The sequence below is a fragment of the Sarcophilus harrisii genome, chromosome 4 (assembly GCF_902635505.1).
Source record: "Sarcophilus harrisii chromosome 4, mSarHar1.11, whole genome shotgun sequence".
Classification (NCBI taxonomy): Eukaryota; Metazoa; Chordata; class Mammalia; order Dasyuromorphia; family Dasyuridae; genus Sarcophilus; species Sarcophilus harrisii.
In genome coordinates, this window is record NC_045429.1 from 239,409,386 (window position 1) to 239,432,752 (window position 23,367).

At 36.0% G+C, this 23,367-nt stretch overlaps 1 protein-coding gene across 1 annotated transcript in view; it reads right to left on the reverse strand.

Moving 5' to 3' along the window:
• The window catches only part of SMAP1 (small ArfGAP 1), a 196,077-nt gene extending 173,587 nt beyond the window's left edge, over nucleotides 1-22,490 (reverse strand). Inside the window, exon 1 of the mRNA XM_031964663.1 lies at nucleotides 22,059-22,490. Within this exon, the coding sequence (XP_031820523.1) occupies nucleotides 22,059-22,176 (118 nt within the window). The 5' untranslated portion in view covers nucleotides 22,177-22,490. The remainder of the gene's footprint in view (nucleotides 1-22,058) is intronic.
• Nucleotides 22,491-23,367: the final 877 nt, after the last annotated feature.

The window sequence follows — 23,367 nt, forward strand, 5'->3', positions numbered from 1 at the left end:
AATCCAATCCCAATATAGCATGATAGAATGCTTCAGAACAAGGCTATTTTATAAATTAAACCACTCTTAAGATATCACCTCATACTTAATAGAGTAAGAAAAATAGAAAAAATAAAATAAAATTCAGTATTAGTGAAGGACAAGGAAATGGGCCCTCTTCTGTCACAATGACAGCACTACTGACTGGTACCGATATTTTAAAGGGTTATGTGCCAATATAAATGTAGCAAAACTAATCAATTATAACTAGTAATTCTATTGCTAAAACTATTTTAAAGATATAAAAAGTTTTTTAAAAGGACTTATCTGTGCAAAGCATTCATTTTTAGTCCTGTAGCTAAGAAAGAACTAAAAAATTTTGATGACTTCAAGCACAAAAAGTCATTATTATGATGCAGCAGCTAAAAAAGCTAGAGATCTTGGGCTGTATTTTAATAGGGATAATAATGCTATCTACCCCTCTATATTTTCCTCCTGTCAGTACAAATCTGGAGTACTTTGTTTTCTTCTGGGCACCACAGTAAGAAAACAACTGATATGCTAGAGGGCAATCAGGATGTTAGGCTCCAAGACAATAGAAGGGAGTAAAGCAAGGGGTGACAATTGAAAAGTTGAAAAATTTAGGATCAATGTACCAAAATGGAAAGAGGAGCATCAGGCATAGAGATTTCATCCTCACTGGAGATTTTCCAACAAAGGCTAGATTAAACTCTTGTTGTTTATGTCATAGAGGTATATTCTTTTTTTGAATGTTGACTAGACAGCTACAAAGGACACTGTCACTCCTAAATTCTATGAATCTATAATTTGTAACAATAAAAAACTATAAGCAATTCTTATGTCCAATGCTTAGGCAATGGCTAAATAAAGTACAGAACTTGGAAAAGAAACATTATGATGCCATAAAAATACTAATAAATATAAAAGCATACAAGAAACTGTAAAAAAAAAAAAAAAACAAAAAAACAAAAAAAACCCTAAAAAGTGATAGATTAGCTTATGCAAATTATACACTCTGACTAGTCAAATTTAAAAAAAAAAAAAAAAGCCAAAAAGAACTTTATTTCTTTTTTTTTTTTTAATTTAATAGCCTTTTATTTACTGGATATATACATGGGTAACTTTACAGCATTAACAATTGCCAAACCTCTTGTTCCAATTTTTCACCTCTTACCCCCCCCACCCCCTCCCCTAAATGGCAGGATGACCAGTAGATGTTAAATATATTAAAATATAACTTAGATACACAATAAGTATACATGACCAAAGCATTATTTTGCTGTACAAAAAGAATCAGACTCTGAATTATTGTACAATTAGCTTGTGAAGGAAATCAAAGATGCAGGTGTGCATAAATATAGGGATTGGGAATTCAATGTAATGGTTTTTAGTCATCTCCCAGAGTTCTTTTTCTGGGTATAGCTAGTTCAGTTCATTACTGCTCCATTAGAAATGATTTGGTTGATCTCGTTGCTGAGGATGGCCTGATCCATCAGAACTGGTCATCATCCTAGTATTGTTGTTGAAGTATATAATGATCTCCTGGTCCTGCTCATTTCACTCAGCATCAGAAGAACTTTATTTCTGATAGACTCAAAAAGACTAGAGCATACATATTGTTTGCAAGTTGATTTTTTAAATTCTACTTTCCTAAAATGCTATGAGCTTTGTTATTTGATTATTTATTCTTTATATTTATTTGCCTTTGTTAGTTGTAAAGTTTACAATAAAAAAAATTTTTTTAAGTCCAGTTCAATAGACTGACAATGTATATCTAGTCACAAGATGGAAACTGATTCAGTTTTATTTTATCTTGTTTTTCACAAATTCATGGTGAAAATATGTGAAACTGTACTACTGCTGGATCTTTTTGTGGTAACAAAGAAATGGAAAAGAGTAGATGCCCACCAACTGGGGAATGGTTAAATAAGTTGTAGTATATAAATGTAATACAATACTATTGTTCAATAAGAAACGATGAGCAAATTGATTTATGAAAAGTCTGAAAAAACTTATACGATGATGATCAGTAAAACTAAGGAGAAACAAGAGAACATGGTACACAATAACAGCAAGATTATGTGATGATCAACTATAACAGACTTAACTCTCTTCAGTGATACAGTGATCCAAGATAATTCCAATAGACTTGGGATGGAAAAATGTCATCCACAGCAAAAGACTGAATGCAGACTGAAGCACATTATTATATCTTTTTTTTCTTTATCCTATATTAGATTGCTTGTTGTCTTAGGGAGAGAGGAGAAAAGGGAAGGTAGGGAAAAAAATTTGGAACTCAAAATCTTGCAAAAATTAATGCTGAAAACTATCTTTACATATAATTGGAAAAATAAAATAGTACTAAGTGGGGGGGGAAGAAAATATGTGAAAAGATAAACAAGATTTATTTATTGGTAATTTGTTTACCCATTATGACAGAGCTTCCATTATTGTGGAAGATTTTTGTTCCATTTTGTTTTTAAATCCTCATGTTATTACAGAAGCACTCTTAACTTTAGGAATATTTCATAGCTACAAATAATGGTGGAAAAAAAAAACCACCAAACTTTAAAGTCAAGATGTTAGTATTATAAATAACTGTAACTACATAAAATCTTATTGTTTACAAAGTATTATCCCTACAACTATCCTGTGAAATAAGTAGATATGAGTTCTAGTCCACTGATTCCATGATACTCTACTATACCAGAAAGATAGTATTTGGTATAGTAAAGACAAGTGGCTGTAAGTCAATGGTCATCTCATTTTCAGAGTACAACTACAAATATAGAACATTTGTACTCCAACATAAAGTAGTACAAATATTTTTAAATCTTTATTTTTTTTTTTTTACAAATAAGAAAACTGAGGTTCAGAAAGTTTAAGTGAATTGTCCACAATCACAGTCATCAATATAGACAAATTAAGATATATACTTCATACATATACTTAACTAAAACATTTGTTTCTTATTCAATTCAGCAAACATTAAATACTCACTATGACCTAGGCACTGGGGATACAAATACCAAAAAGAAAAATTACATTCCACTGGAGAGACATATTATATAGTAAATACACTATAATTTGAGCAAAGAAAAGCACTAACAATAAAGAAGAATGGAGGGAAAGAAAGATTAGGCAAAAGTTCCTGCATGACCAGCCATTTAAACTTAACTTTGAAGGAAAATCAAGATTTCAAGGGGCAATGGTGAGGAAAGAACCTGGAAGAAAGCAGGAAAATGACTTAACTGAATGAACCGAGTATCTGGAAGAGCTAATAGGTCAGTTCAACTGGATTGCTATATGTATGAGGGATGATAATATGAAATAATTCTGAAAAAATAAGTGGAGTCCAATTATAGGGTTTTAAAATGTAAATTCCTGAGCATGACATTTATCACATCATTAGACACAAGTACCCAAGTTCTTGTCAGTGGGAAAGCTATATGGCCAAACCAAGGAAATTCCTGGAAGATAGACTGAAGAGAAGAGAATAATTAGGAAGAGAACACTGGAAGACCAATCATATTGCATATGCTAAGAATTAATGACAAAGTAACAGGCATAATAACTAAAATAAAATGTATTCATAGCATTACTGATAGCGTACAAGAGACAGAATAATCCAAGTGAGTCCCTACCTGCTTGCCTCCCTCCCTCCCTTCCTCCCCATCCTATTTCTTTCTTTTTTTAAACAAATCAACAACTAGAGATTACAGAAGAGTTTTATTATGTTATATAGATACTTCCATGGAGAATGATGGGAAGATAAGTATGAAATTCAAACGTATGCAAAGGTACATATGGAAAGTGATTTGTACCACATGGAAAAAGACCTACTTCAATTAAACCACAAATCAACAAAATATTAGAAAAATATCTAAAACATTTAGAATATATACTATTGCACATTGCTTTGAAGTAATTAAGTTAAGTAAAAGAAGAGATACTAGTGCTAAGCCTTAAAGAAAGGATAAGATTTGAGTTGGTAGAGAATAGGTACTGCAGAGAAGATGGAGAAAAGGATATGATGACATTTTTTCATTCAATATTTATTAAACACCTGTTATGTAAAGAAATATAAATAAACCAGACTATAGAAGGTTTGTGTTGAGAGAGAAAGCTGATGGAAAATTAAAGGAATTTACAGAAAATATTAAAGGTTATAGAGTTTGATTTTGATCCTATAGTCAATAAGATACTATTTGCATATATCTAAGAATAACAAACAGTTCAGACATCAGACAAATGAAATGAATAAGCAAATCCCTAATGCTTTAATTTTTAAGCAAGTTACCAGTTCATAAAACCCAATGTCAAGAGATCTCTGAACAACAGAATAATCTGAAACTTGTATAAGCAAGACCACCTTATACACATTATTTGATAACAAAATTTCTTTGTATAGTTTAGAAGATAGCCTCATTTATGATGAATTCCACTATTTTGCAAATTCTATTCAGCGGCCCAAAATTGTATTTGAAACACTAGGACAAAAGAATTCGTTCAGATACTTGGAATTTAAATGTATCTAATGTTTTCTGGTTTTTTAATGGATAATGCAAAATTTGCCCAGCTTACCTCTTCCACAAGATTATATACAATATTTTTATCAATCTACAATCTTATGAAGCCTGATAAAGTGCCAAGAACATAATAAATACTCAAAAAAATTGACAAACTAAATCTGTCATAACAACCTGCAATCACATGAAAATAAAACACATTTATTCAATAACAATAAACTGCTCATTTTCATGCCACACGGAAAAATATGTGTTAATTCCAAAAGACAAGCAAAAAAAAAAAAAATACTGTTCAAATCAAGGACATACATTTATCAGGATCAAAAGCCTATGCTGACTCTTCACATAGATCATTTAATTCACTTTCAAAGAAAAAACAAATTCAGAGAGCAAAAAAAGAGTAAAAATTTTATATACTCTACAACATTAGAACAAATTCGATGAAAGATTTGTTTATATAAAATGTAATTTGAAAAACAAAACTGAATACAGCATAAAACCACAAAAATCTTAACTTCACTTGTTAAGATAAAACAATAATAAGAAAACCATTCAACATATAAACAGAAATTTTCTATCTACAAGTAGTTTTCTATACTAACATACCAATGGAAGACCAAAATATGTCAGTATTCGTAATATTTTCTTGACAATACTGAATCATAAAAATGCAAAAATGATAATTTTAATTATAAGGTTTTACTATCCTAGTAACAACTAGTAATTTAAGTTTTTTTAAAGGGTAGAGAAGGAAGGTGACCATAAAATCCCATTCATCATCATCAAAGAGTGGTAGAATGGACAGGTCGGACAGTAAAGTATCACTGGGACATGGTAAAAGGGCAAGGGAAATTGGAGATTTAGGCAAAGGTAACCAGTTTTCTTTTCAATCTTCTCAAACTAGCACAACCATAGCTATTTGTAAAGAACACAAGAAGAGGATGTCTCATCTCTTTAAAAAAAAAAAAAAAAAAAAGTCTCCCAACAATAGTATCACTCCTCTTTTATCTAGTCCAAGGAAAGCCCTAGGATCTTACTACCTAGATAGAGAGGAGGGCAAAGTTAAGACCTAAGAACTAAACCATTTCTGCTGAGAAGTTACAAGACAGCTGAACTGATAGATTCAAGAGAGAGAAAACAGAGGACAAAACAATTCAAGGAACAGTTTATAGAAGAATTCACCTCTTTGGAGTTTGAACTCAAGAATTCTATTCATCAGGAATAGATGAAATTCACCTGTTTCATTGAATGTCCATCTTTTTCCCTAAAAGATGATGCTCAATTTTGCTGGATAATTGATTCTTGGCTGCAATCCAAGTTCCTTTGCCTTTCAAGAATATCATATTCCCCGCCCTTCACTCTTTTAAAGTGGAAGCTCCTAGGTCCTGGGTAATCCTGATTGTGGCTCTTCAATATTTAAACTGTTTCCTTCTGGCTGCTTGCAACATTTTCTTCTTGATTTCATAATTCTGGAATTTAGCTACGATGTTCCTTGAAATTTTCATCTGGAAAATTAGAACATAGGATAGTTTACCTCTCAGACCTGTGGAGGAGAAAGGAATTTGTGGCCAAAGAAGAACTAGAGATCATTACTGATCACAAAATGGAAAATTTTGATCATATCAAATTGAAAAGTTTTTGTACAAACAAAACTAATGCAGACAAGATTAGAAGGGAAGCAATAAAGTGGGAAAACATTTTTACAGTCAAAGATTCTGATAAAGGCCTCATTTCTAAAATATATAGAGAATTGACTCTAATTTATAAGAAATCAAGTCATTCTCCAATTGATAAATGGTGAAAGGATATGAACAGACAATTCTGAGATAAAGAAATTGAAACCATTTCTACTCATATGAAAGAGTGTTCCAAATCACTATTGATTAGAGAAATGCAAATTAAGACAACTCTTGAGATACCACTACACACCAGTCAGACTGGCTCCAATGACAGGAAAAGATAATGCAGAATGCTGGAGGGGATGTGGGAAAACTGGGTCACTGATACATTGTGGGAGAATTGTAAATATATCCAGCCATTTTGGAGAGCGATTTGGAACTATGCCCAAAAAGTTATCAAACTGTGCATACCCTTTGATCCAGCAGTGTTACTACTGGGCTTATATCCCAAAGAAATCTTAAAGAAAGGAAAAGGACTTGTATGTACAAGAATGTTTGTGGCAAGTCTCTTTGTAATGGCCAGAAACTGGAACCTGAGTGGATGCCCATCAATTGGAGAATGATTGAATAAATTATGGTATATGAATATTATGGAATATTATTGTTCTGTAAGAAATGACCAGCAGGAGGATTTCAAAAAGGCCTGGAGAGACTTACTTCGACTGATGCTGAGTGAAATGAGCAGGACCAGGAGATCATTATATACAACAACAATACTATATGATGATCAATTCTGATGGATGTGACTCTCTTCAACAATGAGATGAACCAAATCAGTTCCAATAGTGCAGTAATGAAAAGAACCAGCTACACACAGCGAAAGAACTCTGGGAAATGAGTGTGAACCACTACATAGAATTCCCAATCCCTTTATTTTTGTCCACCTGAATTTTTTATTTCCTTCACAGGTTAATTGTACATTATTTCAAAGTCCTATTTTTCTTGTGCACCAAAATAAATGTATGGACATGTATACAAACACATATACATACATATATACTCTAACATATTTAACATATATTGGATTACCTGCCATCTGAGGGAGAGGGTGGGGTTGAAGGAGGAGAAAAATTAGAACAAAAAGTTTTGCAATTGTCAATGCTGAAAAATTATCTATGCATATATCTTGTAAATAAAAATGTATAATAAAAAAAGAAAGATTTTCATTTGGGTCTCTTTCAGGAGGCAATTGGTGAATTCTTTCAATGGTGATTTTTACCCGCTGGTTCTAGAACATCTGGGGAATTTTTCTTGATAATTTCCTTAAAGATGATGTCTAGCGGCTTTTTCATCATTAAAAGTCCAATAATTCTTAGATTTTCTGTCCTAGATCTATTTGCCAGTTCAATTGTTTTTCCAGTGAGTTTATATTTTCTTCTATTTTTTCATTTTTGGGTTTTATTTGACTGATTAGTGAAGTCTCATTAATTCATTCACTTCCATTTATTCAATTCTAATTTTAGTGCATTATTTTCTTCAGTTAGCTTTTTTATCTCCTTTTGCATTTGGCCAATTGAAGTGTTTTGTTCATCACATTTTTTTCCTATTTCACAGATTTTGTTTCTCAATGATTTGTTTCTTTTCATAACTATTTTGTAAGGCGTTATATGCTTTTTCATCAAGTGTATTTTTAAGTTTTCCTCATATAATTTCTGCTTTTCCTTTTCCAGCGTCTCTTGCAAAGATCTCATTTCCTTTCCCCATTTTTTTTCTAACTCTCTTTTAAGATCCTTTTTGAATTCTTCCAAAAGAGCCTTGTGATATTTCAGAGTCTGATTCTTTTTGTACAGCAAAATAACGTTTTGGTCATGTATACTTATTGTGTATCTAATTTATATTTTAATATATTTAACATCTACTGGTCATCCTGCCATCTAGGGGAGGGGGTGGGGGGGTAAGAGGTGAAAAATTGGAACAAGAGGTTTGGCAATTGTTAATGCTGTAAAGTTACCCATGCATATATCCTGTAAATAAAAGGCTATTAAAAAATAAATAAATTAATTTAAAAAAAAAAAAAAGAGCCTTGTGAAATGGGAACCAACTCATATCATCCTTTGGGACTTCATCTGGAGCTGATTTGCCTTTAGGATCATCAGGATTTGAGGTCTTTTTTTCCATAAAAGCTGTCTATGATGAGAGTTCTTTTTGCTTTTTTGTTCATTTTTTTAAAAGGTTGAGGTCTGGTCTTAAGGCAAAGGGATGACAGCTATTTTTGTTTGCCATGGAGCAGGTCTGCTGACTTTCTGTGCTGGGTAAGTGTGGCCAGGTCCCCCTTTCTTCTGGGGCTCTGTGGCTTATAATTTGCTTTTTATGTTTGCTTTTGGGTGTGTTACAGCTAAATCACCAACTTACAACCAGAACAGAGTAGCCTAAGAACCTCACAGAAGATTCCCAGGTGCACAATGCTCTAGCTCCCAAATCCAGCTCCCTGCCCAAGGCCCCCTAAGCTGCAGTCTGAGCTCAGATGCCTCTCCCTCTGCCTGACTGAAACAGACCTGTTCTGAAGTTCTTCCAAAGTATCTTCTTCTGGAAATGTGTTGTACTCCAAATATTTGTGGATTCTGTCACTCCAAAACCAGTTTAGAGGCTCAATCTGCTGTTAATTTGAGAGAAGCTCAGAGGAGGTCACATAGAGATGTGTCTACTCTCCACCATCTTGGCTCTACCCCTGAACTCAAGAATTCTAATAAGATTCAAAGTTGATCTTAGCTGCTATTACATTTTTTCATGCTATCTGGCTAAGAAGTTAACTGAGATATGTTTCAAAGGCATTTGCTAAAAATAAGAAAGTAAGACCCAGTGAAAGAACTATGGGAATGAGTGTGGACCACAACATAGCATTTCCACTCTTTCTGTTATTGTCTACTTGCATTTTGTTTTCCTTCTCGGATTATTTTTACCTTCTTTCTAAATCCAATTTTTCTTGTGCAGCAAGATATAAATATGTATACATATATTGGGTTTAACATATACTTTAACATATTTAACATATTTAATAGGTACTGGACAACCTATCATCTAGGGGAGGGGGTGGGGGGAAGGAGGGGAAAAGTTGGAACAGAAGGTTGTGCAAAGGGTAAATGTTGAAAAATTACTCATGCATGTTTTGTAAATAAAAAGCTATAATAAAAAGAAAAGAAAAAGAAAAAGAAAAGACAAGACAAGACTGCATAATAGCCTCCGGCTGAAGATACCAGAAGCCTCTTCTAAGAAGAAAAAAAATCACTAATGACAACAAATAAGGAAATGGTAGCAAATGATTCTAGAGACAGCACCTCAATTGAAAACTGCAGATGAAACATAGAGAGGGAAAAAGTGATAAGCCTGAGTCACAGAAAGGGCAAAAATGACAGTTTATTTTTTTTGGGAGGAGAGGCCACCTATCAGAGCAAACACCCTCTCTCCTTCCCTCCCCTCCCCCCCCCCCCCCCCCCCCCCCCCCCCCCCCCCCCCCCCGAGGAGGATGGAAGTGGCAGAAAAAGAGGAGAGGCTTTTATCGACCACAAACTCTTTGTGGCACAAGACTCTAAAAACAGCTGCTAACTGAAAAGAAACTGAAACAAAGATGTGCCACTTATCAAAAAGCAGAACGGACAGCCAGTCAGCAAGGAGAGGTTAAGACTTAAGGCCCAATGGGGAGCAGGCCAAACACAGAATAAATCCATCACATCCAAAAGTGGGCAGCCACAAGAGCAGCACAGAACTTTCTCCCACATATGTGTAGTCACATATTTCTGTGAGGTGTTTGATGCATTATAAGTCACATCATAAAGAGCAATGTTCCCTTCCACCCTGACCAGAGAGTTCCTCAGCATGGAGAATTTTAGGATGCTGAAATTCTTTGTCACTGAAAAAATCAAGAACTCCTCTGTAGCTCAGTCTCCAAGAACCTCCAAGAGGTTCAATGACTAGAGCCCCTAGTCATCCAGGTAGAACAGTGCACACTAAGACCTGAAAGTGATCACAGATGATCTCATAAAATGGAATGGTCTGATTAAGTTATTCTGGATCTCACCAAGATTAGGGCAACTAGCAAAATTTGTCATACATTATTGTACAGAAGTAGAATGATGCCATGGAACAGGGTTGGATTTGAAGTCAACCTGCATGAGAATCTTGTCAAAGCCATGACATCTGAGGCCCCTTTTCTACCTTTTATCTTTTCCAGTAACATCAAGGGGCAGGACTAGATGACCTCAGAGGTCCTTTTGAGCAAACACCAAGAAATGCACCCAAGGCAGCATGAAAGGATCGTAACTCAATTTTTAAAAAGATATAACCAGTTGGAGTAGGAGAGGGAACTCAGGGGACCACAAATTTATAGGACATTGCCCTATGAGGGAGGAAGCACAGACCCCTGGAAACAAGGTCACTGGGCAGAGTAACCAGGGCAGAACCAGGAGGAAAAAAACTCTGCTGGAACACTCAGCCAAAGGTTTAGGTGGATTCCCCTCACTCTTTTGAAGGAAGCTTTTCTTGGGAATTGCTGATCCAGGTACATGTTTAACTCTGGTCCAGCTAAAGGAATGTCCTAGGATTCTTTCTTACCTGATTAGAAAAGAAAAGAAGACCCAAAAACTAAAACAGTTTTCTGATAATAAATTAGAAGACAATTAAACCGACAGATTTTGAAGAGATAGTAAAGGGCCAAACAGTTCAAGGAAGTTTACACACCAAAAAAAAAGAACAGAAGAGTTTTGTTTTTAGATAGATCAGTTAGGTCACCAAGATCATACCTGACTCTAAGCACTCCCCACCCACTAGCACTTGTACCTCCTAAAGGTTATCATTACCTGATAAAGTTAAAGCCCTGGTTTTAGTTCTGACAAGTTTTATCAATGTTTGTTCATAATGCCCCTATTAGAAAACTGTAAGCTCCATGAGGAAAAGAGCTATAACTGATTTAAATTTGTTTTATCTTCCCAAGACAAAATTCGGTATTTATTTATTATCTGCTAAATAAAAAAATTATACTTCTCTGAGCAGTTCCATATATGCATAATATCCATCACTCAAAATATACCTGGCAGAAGAGAAGTCAGAATGAATATTGTGGACCCAATAAGTCTTTTGCTATATAACTGTACACATGTGCTGTACAAAATGTGTAAAATATGGTTCCTCCTTTCAATATTTAAGTAAGAAAAGCAATGTCTATGACAACTGAAAAACTGAGTAATTGTTCATATTATAAAAATAGACACTGAACTAGATGGTCTCAAAAATTCTTTCCAGATCTATATTCTTAAAGTCAATAAATGAAAAGAGTTGAGTATGAACAATGTTTTAAAGAGGAAAAAAAAAAAATCATCAGTAAACCTGTTCTCTAGACTAACAGTCAGTAAATCAGACAAAACTTCCTTTGATGTTTCTCAAACTTTAACAGCCATTAATTCTCAGGTACAATGGTGAAGGTGTAACCATCTTATACATATAGATATAGATAGTGACTATAATCTAGCCAGGTTTAAATTACTTCTCTATGTTATTTAAAGTGATTAGAGAATAAATCACATAAGAAAAGGATTGAAGAAAAATACATGAAACTAAAATTGAGATTCTATTTCTAAATACAACTTCTATTTGTCCAAAGTATATTAGAAATAATGTTTTGCGTTTTGGTCATGTATACTTATTGTGTATCTAATTTATATTTTAATATATTTAACATCTACTGGTCATCCTGCCATCTAGGGGAGGGGGTGGGGGGATAAGAGGTGAAAAATTGGAACAAGAGGTTTGGCAATTGTTAATGCTGTAAAGTTACCCATGCATATATCCTGTAAATAAAAGGCTATTAAATTAAAAAAAAAAAAATAATGTTTTAATATTTTTACATGAAAGACAAAATATTAGTTCTAATATGCTCTGAACTAATGAATGTATAGTCACAACAGACATTTTATACCTTAATGAGTCTCTAATTGTTTCATGGGTGCTAATCTTATCTGTAATCAATGCTCCTTTAAATCAGTTACTAGGGGTTTATACTTGTAATAAATTACTATACATTAAAAGATCAATGCGAAAATTCTACCTTAAATCAGGACAGGAATTATCTGTTTAATCAACAACTTATGAAGATGGGGTAGTAAGGTGTCAAGTATTTAAAACTTGATTCATAATAATAGCAATGACTATGACCAAACAAACCAGTTTACCAGTTTCTTTATTTTCCCATGAAGAGAACTAGGATATGGATGAAAGCAAATTACATGGTCTCCACCCAGAAAATAAATAAATAATAGGCTACTAAGAAGAAAAAAGAGCCTTTATATATATATGGTATTCCTAACTGAATTCAAAACTATCTTTGAAAGAGCACAAGTATGACACCTTTTCAGTATTATTATACAACATTACAGTGGTAACACACCAAACCATGGTCAATGAATGTAGCCATAACAATAAATTTAATTTAAAAAAAAAAAGTCATGGGGGAAAAGGAAGTAATAAATAAAAAAAAAATTACAAACAGACCAAGTGGAGACAGTAAGTCAAAGTCCAAGATTTCTCATACTAGCTGTCACCAACCCCTTCTATAAAGTCACAGGGGAAAGCCACTGACAAAAATAAAACCACAGGAAGAAAAATAAGCACTCAAAAGTTACATACAGATTTAAGAAAGGATTATGATTTTGTGGAACTTCAAATATTTGCAGATTTCCCTGGACAACTACAATGAAGAACATCTTAAATAATACAGCACATATTGTTTTGCTTGGACCCAGAAGGCATAGCTAGGAGGAAAGCATAGAAATTGCAGAGAAAAAGACTTTAAGGTCCATATATAAGATACAAGAAAAAACTTCCTCATCATTAATGTTATAAAACGTGGAAGAAGATGCCTCCAGAGGTAGTAAATTTTTTTTCACTGGAGATTCTGAAAAGGTGGTTGGATGAGCCACTTGCTTGGATAACAGGATCACAACCCTAGAGTTAAAGAAACCCTAGAAGCCCCATAGTCCAACTCACTCATTTTACAGATTGAGAAAAATGAAGTAGACAAAGTTAAAGTATTTTGCTAAGTAGCAGAGCCAGGATATGAACCTGGGTCCTCTCTCCTTTAATCCAGGACTCTTTCCACAATGTTCCTTCTGCCCTGCTTGGATGACACAGGGAAAGGCTCAAAAGGAATGGAGCTACTAATACTGGACATTTTTGACCTCTTTCAAAGAAAGCTTCTGTTTTCCCAGGCAAGATGAAGTAGATGTCCACTGCACAGGAGGTAGAAAAGGAAAAAACATTCTATATCTCTCTTGAGGAAGAGAAATGTATGGAGATTTCAGAGATTCTAAAGATTCTTCCTTTATTTAGTGACAAGGAAAACCAAAGTTGTCTAAACAGGGAGAAAACCTAGGAGAAGCAGCAAGGTAGACCCTCTTACCTCTTATCATACTCTTCTTTCACAAAGTCAATGACTCTCATCTAGGAAGAAAACCCAAATTTATATTTCAGTTTCTAATATTGCAACTGCCTACGCATCTCTACATAGATGTTGCCACTAGCATCCTAACTCAACATGCCCAAACTGTTATTTTAACTTTCCCCTAAGCCTCTGCTGGAACTCTGTCATTTCTCTGAGAAGCACCACTTTTCATTCTTATCTCCCATACTTGAAATCTTGGTATTATCTTTGATTCTTCATTTTCCTAACCTCTTATATTCCCATGGTAATCACTGTGTACAATGCCCTCAACACCTTCCTATAATATTTGACAACTTCCTTCCCACATATCCCTTTCCCTCGTTTTTCATACCATTATATTACTCAGCTCATAATCTAGGCTAGATGATAACTATGGAAATATAGATTTAAGAACTGTACATGTTAACATATACTAGATTACTTGCTATCTAGGGGAGGGAGTGGGGGGAAAGGAGGGAAAAAATTTGGAATGTAAGGTTTTGTGATGATGATGAAATTATCTATGTATGTGTTTTGAAAATAAAAAGCTTTAACAATAATAAAAAATAATATCTGCTAGAAACCCAACAGATTAATCTCTCTTTCTGGAACCCACAATGTGAGTTCCTATCTTTGTATTAAAGTTTATTCTAACGACTAGAATGTTTTTCTTTCTTTTTTTTATTCACTGTATTACTATTTATCCTTTAAAGATTAATTTAAATAGCACTTTCTTCATGAAGATTTCCTTAACATCCATTTTGTCAGTAAAAAAATCTGCTTCATCAGACCTATTAGGGTCTGGAAATACCTTTGCTGCACAGGAGATTCTTGTTCATTTGTGAGTTGGAGTAAATGACTTCTGGAATCCAATCCAACTATGTAATTCTGGAACTGAAGATCAGGGATTAGGTTGGGTTCCATCAATTACTAGCTGTATGACCTTAGACTAGTCACTTAAACACTGTATCTCAAGTTTTTACATTTGTAAAATGTGGATAACAATATGTTCAAATCACTCTGGATGATGACTAAAAACCATTACATTAAATTCCCAATCCCTATATTTATGCACACCTGCATCTTTGATTTCCTTCACAAGCTAATTGTACAATATTTCAGAGTCTGATTCTTTTTGTACAGCAAAATAACAGTTTGGTCATGTATACTTATTGTGCATCTAATTTATATTTTAATATATTTAACATCAACTGGTCATCCTGCCATCTGGGGGAGGGGGTGGGGGGTAAGAGATGAAAAATTGGAACAAGAGGTTTAGCAATTGTTAATGCTGTAAAGTTACTCATACATATAACCTGTAAATAAAAGGCCATTAAATAAAAAAAAAAAAAAAACAATATGTTCAAATCAGTAAACATTTATTCAGTGAGTATATAGTTAGAAGTGCATTAATGAAAAGGGCTCATAAGTACAAAGATTCAGATTTGGAAGTAATTTCAGAGATCATCTTGCCCAACTCTCATTTTACAATGAGGAAATCAAAGCCCAAAGAGAAATGACTTGCTCAAATTAGACATATAATCAGTAACAAAGAAAGTTGAAATCTAAAACAAAGTCATATATAGGATGAGAGCTCTAAAGCTGTAATGAATTACTGAGGTCATCTAGTCCAACTATTTCATTTTACAGACAAGGAAACAGCAAATTTGATCAACATCACAAAAAAATACAAATATAGAAAGCAGAATCAGAATATATATATATATATATATATACACACACACACACACATACACACACTATGACAATTTATTTAACAATAGGAACAGAGATAAGAACCTTACCTGTGATTTTCAAGAAAAAAATAAACTCTCAGCTAAGAAAACCACTAATACAGATCATTGTCTGCTCTGAAACACTGCAACAATGACAACAAAAAAATGGTGATAGTAATAAAATATTTTTTAAATGCAAGGAAGATTGATAGAGCTCAGTCTTAAATGGAATCACTTAAAAACAACTTATAGTTAATCATAAAAATGAAATAGCTTAATAAATGCAAAAATTCCCCAGTTGTCCCACCTGTTTAAGAAATATAGCTACATATTATCCACTGGTTTTACTCTTGGTGACACCGTGGACCACACTTTCACAGTATTTCTTCTTGGCAAAGACACTGAAGTAGTTTTGCCATTTCCTTCTCTAGTGGATTAAGCTAAACAGAGGTTAAGTCATTTGTTGTTCATCCTTTGTTTTCAAAGGTTGATAAGTTAGATTTAGGTGAGACGGAAATGCTCAAAGTTGTCAGCCACACTGTCTCTTTCAGAATAACTGAAAACCAGTGTCAGGAAAAAGTTGATGACCCTACCAATGGCCCAGGATGACCTTGGCATCTTTGATACCTGCCTAAGCTCTAAGCACTCCACAGTATGTGCTTCTGTCTCCTTCGTGGCCATTCGTACAAATTGTTCCCATCCCCCCATTTTGCCAGGGAAGTCTTCACATACTTGGAGGTGACAGATGCATACAGGTTTGAGACTTCTCAGCTTGTTTAGCCACATCTTGCTTAGAAGGTTCACCTGGGTGTGGCCAATGCACATGCGATAGCTTCCAGGATCACACACAGAGAGTTAAGTGTCTGAGACTGAGATTTGAACACATCTCCAGGCCCAGCACTCTATCACTGAGCCATCTAGCTCCCTCCACTATTTTGCACCTACATCAATTAAAGTATCAAATACAATCTGTAGGTTAGTCTCCCAAAGATTACTTCCAAAGATCTCTTTTCTTACCCATTGGAATTTAAGATCAAAAAGCACTATCTCTACCATACAGCTTTGAAAATAGCAACATTTTCATGACTATCATAGCTACCTTTTCTGGGGTCTCCCAGAAAGCCACTTTTAGAATGGATATTTAAGTATGTGTGCGCCAGCTGGGAAAAGGGGAGAGGAGTGTGGAGAATAAAGAACAAAAGGAATAGAAGTAGAAGAATCAGCAAAATCTTAAAAGAGTTATTATAAAGGTCAAAGGACTCACTAATCCAAGAATTCCCTTTATGGCATCCCTGACAAGCAGTGAACCAGCTTCTGCCAGAACATTTCAATATCAAAGAATATTATTTTATCACAAAATATCCTATTATTTTCTGGAGATAGCTCTAATAGTTTAGAACATTAGCTCACTACTTGGATAACATCCTACGCCCTATCCAAATTCTACCCATTAGTTTTCTTTTTTTTTTAACCTTTTGTAGTTTTGCTACATCTTAATATTTAAAGCTCTGTGAAAATCCTTCAAATCTGGGATGTAGCTACAATTAAGAGTGGAGATCCATTCCTGAAAATAAAGTGACTATACACAAATTTGAGAGAGATGTAGGTTGGTGTTGCAACCTCCAACTGGCAAGCACAGAAGAAATATCACTCAAGAAAGAATAAGTAAAGTTATTTTACAGAAGAATACATGTTTTAAGCTTTCAAACTGTTGAATTTTGTTTTGTTTTGTTTTAAATGGTATTTTTCCCCCAAATACATGCAGATAGTTTTCAACATTCACCTTCAAAAAACCTTGTATTCCAGATTTTTCTCCCTCTCATCTTCACTTCCTCATTCCCAAAACAGCAATCTGATATAACTTAAATCTGTGCAATTCTTCTGTATTTCCATATTCATCATGCTGAACAACAACAGAAAAATTAGATCAAAAATCAAGCAAGCAAACAACCAACAATTTAAAAAGGTGAAAATACTTTGGTTTGATCCACAGTCTGTATACCTCTCGGGATGTGGATGACTTTTTCCATCACAAATCTATTGAAATTGCCTTGAATCACCTCATTCTTGAAAAGAGCCAAGTTCATCACAGTTGATCATTACATAACCTTCTTGTTACTGTGCACAATATTCTCCTGGTTCTACTCACTTCATTAAGCATCAGTTCATGTAAGTCTCTCCAGGACTCTGTGAAATCATCCTACTGATCGTTTCTTATAGAACAATAATATTCCATAACATTCATATACCATAACTTATTCAGCCATTTCCCAACTAAGGAACATCCACTCAATTTGTAGTTCCTTGCTTCCGCAAAAAGGGCTGCTACAAACGTTTTCCCCTCTTTTATGAATTCTTTGGGATACAGACCCAGAAGAGACATAGTTGAATCAAAGGATATGCCTTTGGGCATAGTTCCAAAGTGTTTTTCAGAATGGTAGGATCCTTTCACAATTCCATTAACAATATATTAATGTCAGTTTTCCCACATTCCCCCCCAACATTCATCATTATCTTTTCCTGTCATTTTAGCCAATCTGAGTGGTAAAAGGAATATTTTTTAAAAGTTCTTTAAACACCAAACAGGAGGATCCAGCTTTCCTTCACAGTTCCAATTTAAGAGCAAAGTTAATAATGGCTGGGATTTTAGATTTTGTTACATATGGCTTAACTTATAATAGAGAGCCATCTGCATCCAGAAAGAGGATTGTGGGGAGTGAATGTGTATCACAACACAGTATTTTCTTTTTGTTGTTGTTTGCTTGGTTTTTGTTTTTGTTCTCATTTTTTCCCTTTTTAATCAGATTTTTCTTATGTAGCATGATAAAGATGGAAATATGTAAAGAAGAATTGCACATGGTATAACACATATTGGATGGAAAAATTTTGGAACACAAGGTTGTGCAAGAGTGAATGTTGAAAATTAAATTATCTATGTACATGTTTTGAAAATAAAAAGCTTTAATTAAAAAATTAATTAAATAAAAAGAAATTAAAAAGTAATCAAATGCAAGTATTATTTTAGGAAAGAAAAATTAGAGAAGAGGATTGGAAACCTATACCTACATTGTGTTTCTTCAGTAACTAACTGTAAAATTAGTTTTTGCCTGCCCAATATTTCTTTTACCAACTTGCCTTGGGCAAGGTATAATCACTCTAGGTCATATTGGGGGGAGGGAGGGGAAGATGATCAGATTATATGATCTCTAAATTCTCTTACAACTAGGAATTCTAAGATTCTGTTTACTCCTAGAGTTCCTGAGTAACTGGTACCCATATATTTTCATAAGATTACCTTGCCAGTAACTGGCTGAACAAGTGACACGAATTTTTCATTAATGAGTGTATATATATATATATATATATATATATAAAATCAAAGCCATCTCTTTAACTTTTTTTTGGTACAAATTTGGTAGATGAGGCTTCAAATGATGGCAATTATATTTCAAATTGGCAAGTTGCCCAAATTTCTCAAGTATCCCATCCATAATCTAGCACCAGTAGGGTTACTGAAATTCCCACAGAATGAAGGAGAAGACTTGGGAGAGGAAACATAGCTCCATCTGTTCGTTCAGATTCCCAAGTTTCCAGACAGTCTTGGTAAGAGTAAGATCAATAGCAGGAACTTAGCCTGTATCATTCTTTTCCTCTTTCAAAAGTGACTTCCTGAGTCAATATAAGAAAAGAAGATAGGAGACTTAACAACTCAGGAAGATTTTAAAATCAGATTTACAGAGTTCTATTACCTACTGTAAAAAGAAAGCTAAGTTTTAATTTTGGTAAATATGCCTGGAGATCACCAAGCCAAGTCCTAACCTGCTTCTTTTTAAAGCTATAATAAATTTGAAAACAAAATTGTATGCTATACTTAAAGCCATGAAAAAAGTCGGAGAGGTTCCTTAGAGAAAAATATTTACACATATATTGGGACCCATGATGAAACCAGTATTGTGGAACAAGACTAAAAAAATTAGGTTATATGTTTATGCCAAAAAGTCCTTCTACATTTCTAATTACAATTTTGTTCATGTTATTTCACCTGAAGTCTGACATCCAAATCATTAACTCTGTAACAGGATTCTACTATAAAAACTATCCAAAAGTCAAACTATTAAGTCCCTTTACATAGCACAACTGCCATCAATTTTGAAGTTTTAAAATTACATAGCCAATTTTAATTAAAACACAAAATTCTGGCCCTGGAAACAATATATTTCCTTGTCAAAGAAAGTTATTTTTTTTTATGTAGTTAAATATCTCTCTCTCTCTACCCCCTTAACTGGGGTTAAGTGAGTTGCCCAGGGTCACACAGCTAGGAAGTATAAAGTGCCCGAGGACAAATTTGAACTCAGGGCATTCTGACTTGAGGGCTGGTCCTCTATCCATTGCACTACCTTGCTGCCCCCAAACCTAAATATAATTTGTGAAGTTTAAAATAAGATAACTGCAAAAAATTTAAAAATCAAAAAAAGAAACAATTCAATCATGTTCCTTTCCTCCCTGGGAAAAGCTGCGTTGAAGTAGAATGAGAAGTGATGGATGGAAGCAGGCTTCAGAGGTAGGAAAACCTAGGTTCAAGTCCAGCCTCTGACAAGTACCAGCTGTTCAACAATGAGAAGTCAATTAACAAACCTCTCAGGTTTTTAGGCAATTCTCTTAAAGACTGTTAAGTCAAGAGGAGCTGACCAGCATTGGTAGATAATTTCCTTATCCAACATTTCCCTATACCCGTGAATTCGAAGGTCTAGGCCATATCGCCATTCTTATTCCCCAGGTACAAGTAGGGTCAAACTATTTAGTATTTTGCCCTCCATCACATCTATCCACCCCGAAACTACTACTACAACAACTAAGCAAAGAAATTAACTATTTATTCTGGTGGGCATATGAGTTTTAAAAGATAATTTATGATGTAGTATTTAAGCACCAGAAGATGCAACATCAGCTCACGGATTCATAAAATCTTAGAGCTGGAAAAAACTGTGCAGGTTCATTTAGTCCAGCACCTCCAATCTGCAGATAAAAAACTGAGGTACAGAAAAATAAAATCCTTTATGTAAGTTTATACACCTAGTAAATGACAAAGCCTGGCAAATAAGATTAATAAAATATCAGTGTATTTAAACATATTACCCAAAATGGCAGGCCAGTATATTACTATAACTTCATAAACATGTCCATTACATGTAACAGTATTCTCAAACATATACACAAGTTTATTTGATCACACAATAGGAATACTTAAAATTTCAACTGCTGTCAGAATTATGATTTTCGTTTAAAACCAAAAAAAAAGCTTCACCCAAAAAGTTACATAGGATTAAGAAGTATCATTCAAATTGATGTGAGTCAAAATGTCTATTTTAATAGTCTGAAGGACATGCCCACATTCACTACTAGTGGTTAGGAAACTTTCTGATTTTTTAGATTGCTTAGTCTAAGCAAGTATTGCAAAGGCACTGAAACATGACTCATGTAGTTAATATGGGGGATGGATAATGAAGCCTCAGGAAAAGACTAGGTCAAATAATGCCCGGAATTTCAAACACTGCCAAAAATAGTCTTTGCTTTTGGATAAATTTACCTACTTCCCAGTGAATAACATACCAATGCAACCATACAATCTTTTTTTTTTTTTAAACGGAGCTGCTTATAAAATCACTGAAACATTTTTTTTTTAATCTAAATTTCTGAAATGGTAAACGTCTACCCCAAAACGAATGGGATAAGTATATATACATATGTATCTATATATGTACCTATGGGTATATTATGTGTATATTGTGTCACAGCCTGTGGTTAAAAAAAAAAAAAAAAAAAAAGCCCTCCAACAGCATTAAACTAAAATCAGGTGTTTTGTGTCTTTGGACCAATAAAATGCCTTCCTGACCTTTAGTAGGCAATTGCCCTCCTCCCCAGCAAGAGACACGCTCCTTCAAAGAGCTCCAGCATCTGGCCTTTCAAAGCTTCTAGGCTGAGAACACAGTTTATACCCAGGCTCACTGTGCACCGAGCCTCCAAAAATGAAAATGAAATGCCTCTTCATTGACTCGTGATCAGCCTTATCCACCACCACCACCACCCCCACTGGCAAAAAAAAATCTCAAAACCCAGAAAAGGCCCGCCTAAATCCATATATTGTCATCTCCCCCTCCTCACCCCCTCTAAAAATGGGCAGCAAACACTTCTCCTTGGGGGAAGCGATGACAAGAGCCCCAAAGCGCAAGCTGGAGGGCAGCCCTAGTACCCGGAGGACAGGCAGGGGCATAAGTGCGGGGGAAGGACACTGCCCTAGGAGAGGGCGAGCCCCTCAAAAGGGTCCTTCCGGGGACACCATCCCCAGGCCCCCGACCGCTCCTCTCCACTTCTGGGCATCCCTAAGTTTGGAAGGCGTTACGTGACCCCGATGCTCAAGGGGGTTCCGGGCACGCATCGGCTCCCGCACAGAGAGGACCAAGGTCCAGGCGAGGAAGGGCTCACGGTGGCCACCAGCTCCCCCTTTCCCAGCAGGCGGCGTGGGGGCGGAGGGCGGGGTGGGAATGGGCTGACCGCGCCCCCAGGCCTGAAACCCGAGCCGGTGGCCAAGGGCCGGGCAGGGCCGGCGGCTCGGCCCGGGGCGCCCTCGAGGCCAGCTCGTGCCCCTCGGGACCCGGGGCCCCGGACGCCCGCCACCCGCCCCGGGCCTCGCTCGCTCGCTCGCTACCTTTGGCCTCGCAGTCGGCGCAGTACTTGTTGTCCTCCTCCCTGAGCAGCTTGGACAGGATCAGCTGGTGCTGCTCATTCAGCTTCTGAGCCTTTTCCCGGCACGAGCGCGTCGCCATCGCGGGGGCCGGGCCGGGGAGAGCAGGGCAGAGCCGAGCCGAAGACTGGCGCTAGGCGCGGAGGCTGCCGGGGCCGAACACACCTGGCTCCGCCAGGAGAGAGACCGAGAGGCGGCGGCGGCACAAGCAGCGGCACCAGGGGCAGCACCAGCGGCGGCAGCAGCGCCGACGTGTCTCCGCCTCCTCGCAGCACGCCGGGCCCCGCACGCACGGCCCTAGCCGGCCACCGGGAGGGGGGAGGGAGCGAGGAAAAGCGGCGGGAGCCCACTTCCGGGCCGGTTCTGAAGGAAGAACCCCGGCTCCCCACACCCTCCCAAAGCCGGCCGGGCTCACTGCGCACGCGCTGGGCCCCTAGAACTCCGCCAGGTCTGCGCTCTCCGAGCAGACATGCGCAGAAGCCCTCTTCAGGAATTCTTGTCATTCCCCCTTCCCCTACCCCCGGGATTATTGGGCAATGGTCAGTCAGGAATGTGCATAATACTGGGATTAAATTTGTAGTTGTTCTGTCAGCCTCCGAGAAACCATTTGGGGCTTTTTAGCAAAGATACTAGAATGGTTTGCAATTTTCTTCTGCTCATTTTACAGATGAGGAAACTGAGGCAGTTAAGTGACTTGCTCAGGGTCATAAAACTAATGTCTGAGGCCAGATTTGAACTCAGGAACAATAAATCTTTCTAACTTCCTAACATCCTCTTGGCCAGCAGGCTGCCCTGTTTTCAATTTGGGGTATATCATTACGTTGAATTCCCAATCCCTATATTTATGCCCACCTGCATTTTTGATTTCCTTCACAAGCTAATTGTACAATATTTCAGAGTCTGATTCTTTTTGTACAGCAAAATAACGGTTTGGTCATGTATACTTATTGTGTATCTAATTTATATTTTAATATATTTAACATCTACTGGTCATCCTGCCATCTAGGGGAGGAGGTGGGGAGGGTAAGAGGTGAAAAATTGGAACAAGAGGTTTGGCAGTTGTTAATCCTGTAAAGTTACCCATGCATATAACCTGTAAATAAAAGGCTATTAAATAAAAAATAAAAAAAAATAGATTTGGGGTATATGTAATCTGGGTTCATTAATCAAGCAACTGCACCATAATGCGCACTTACTGTGTCTCAGACAATAGCAAAAAAAGTTTTTTAATAACTTGTTTTTAAATAACCTGGTCCTTGAGTCAGAAGTCCTA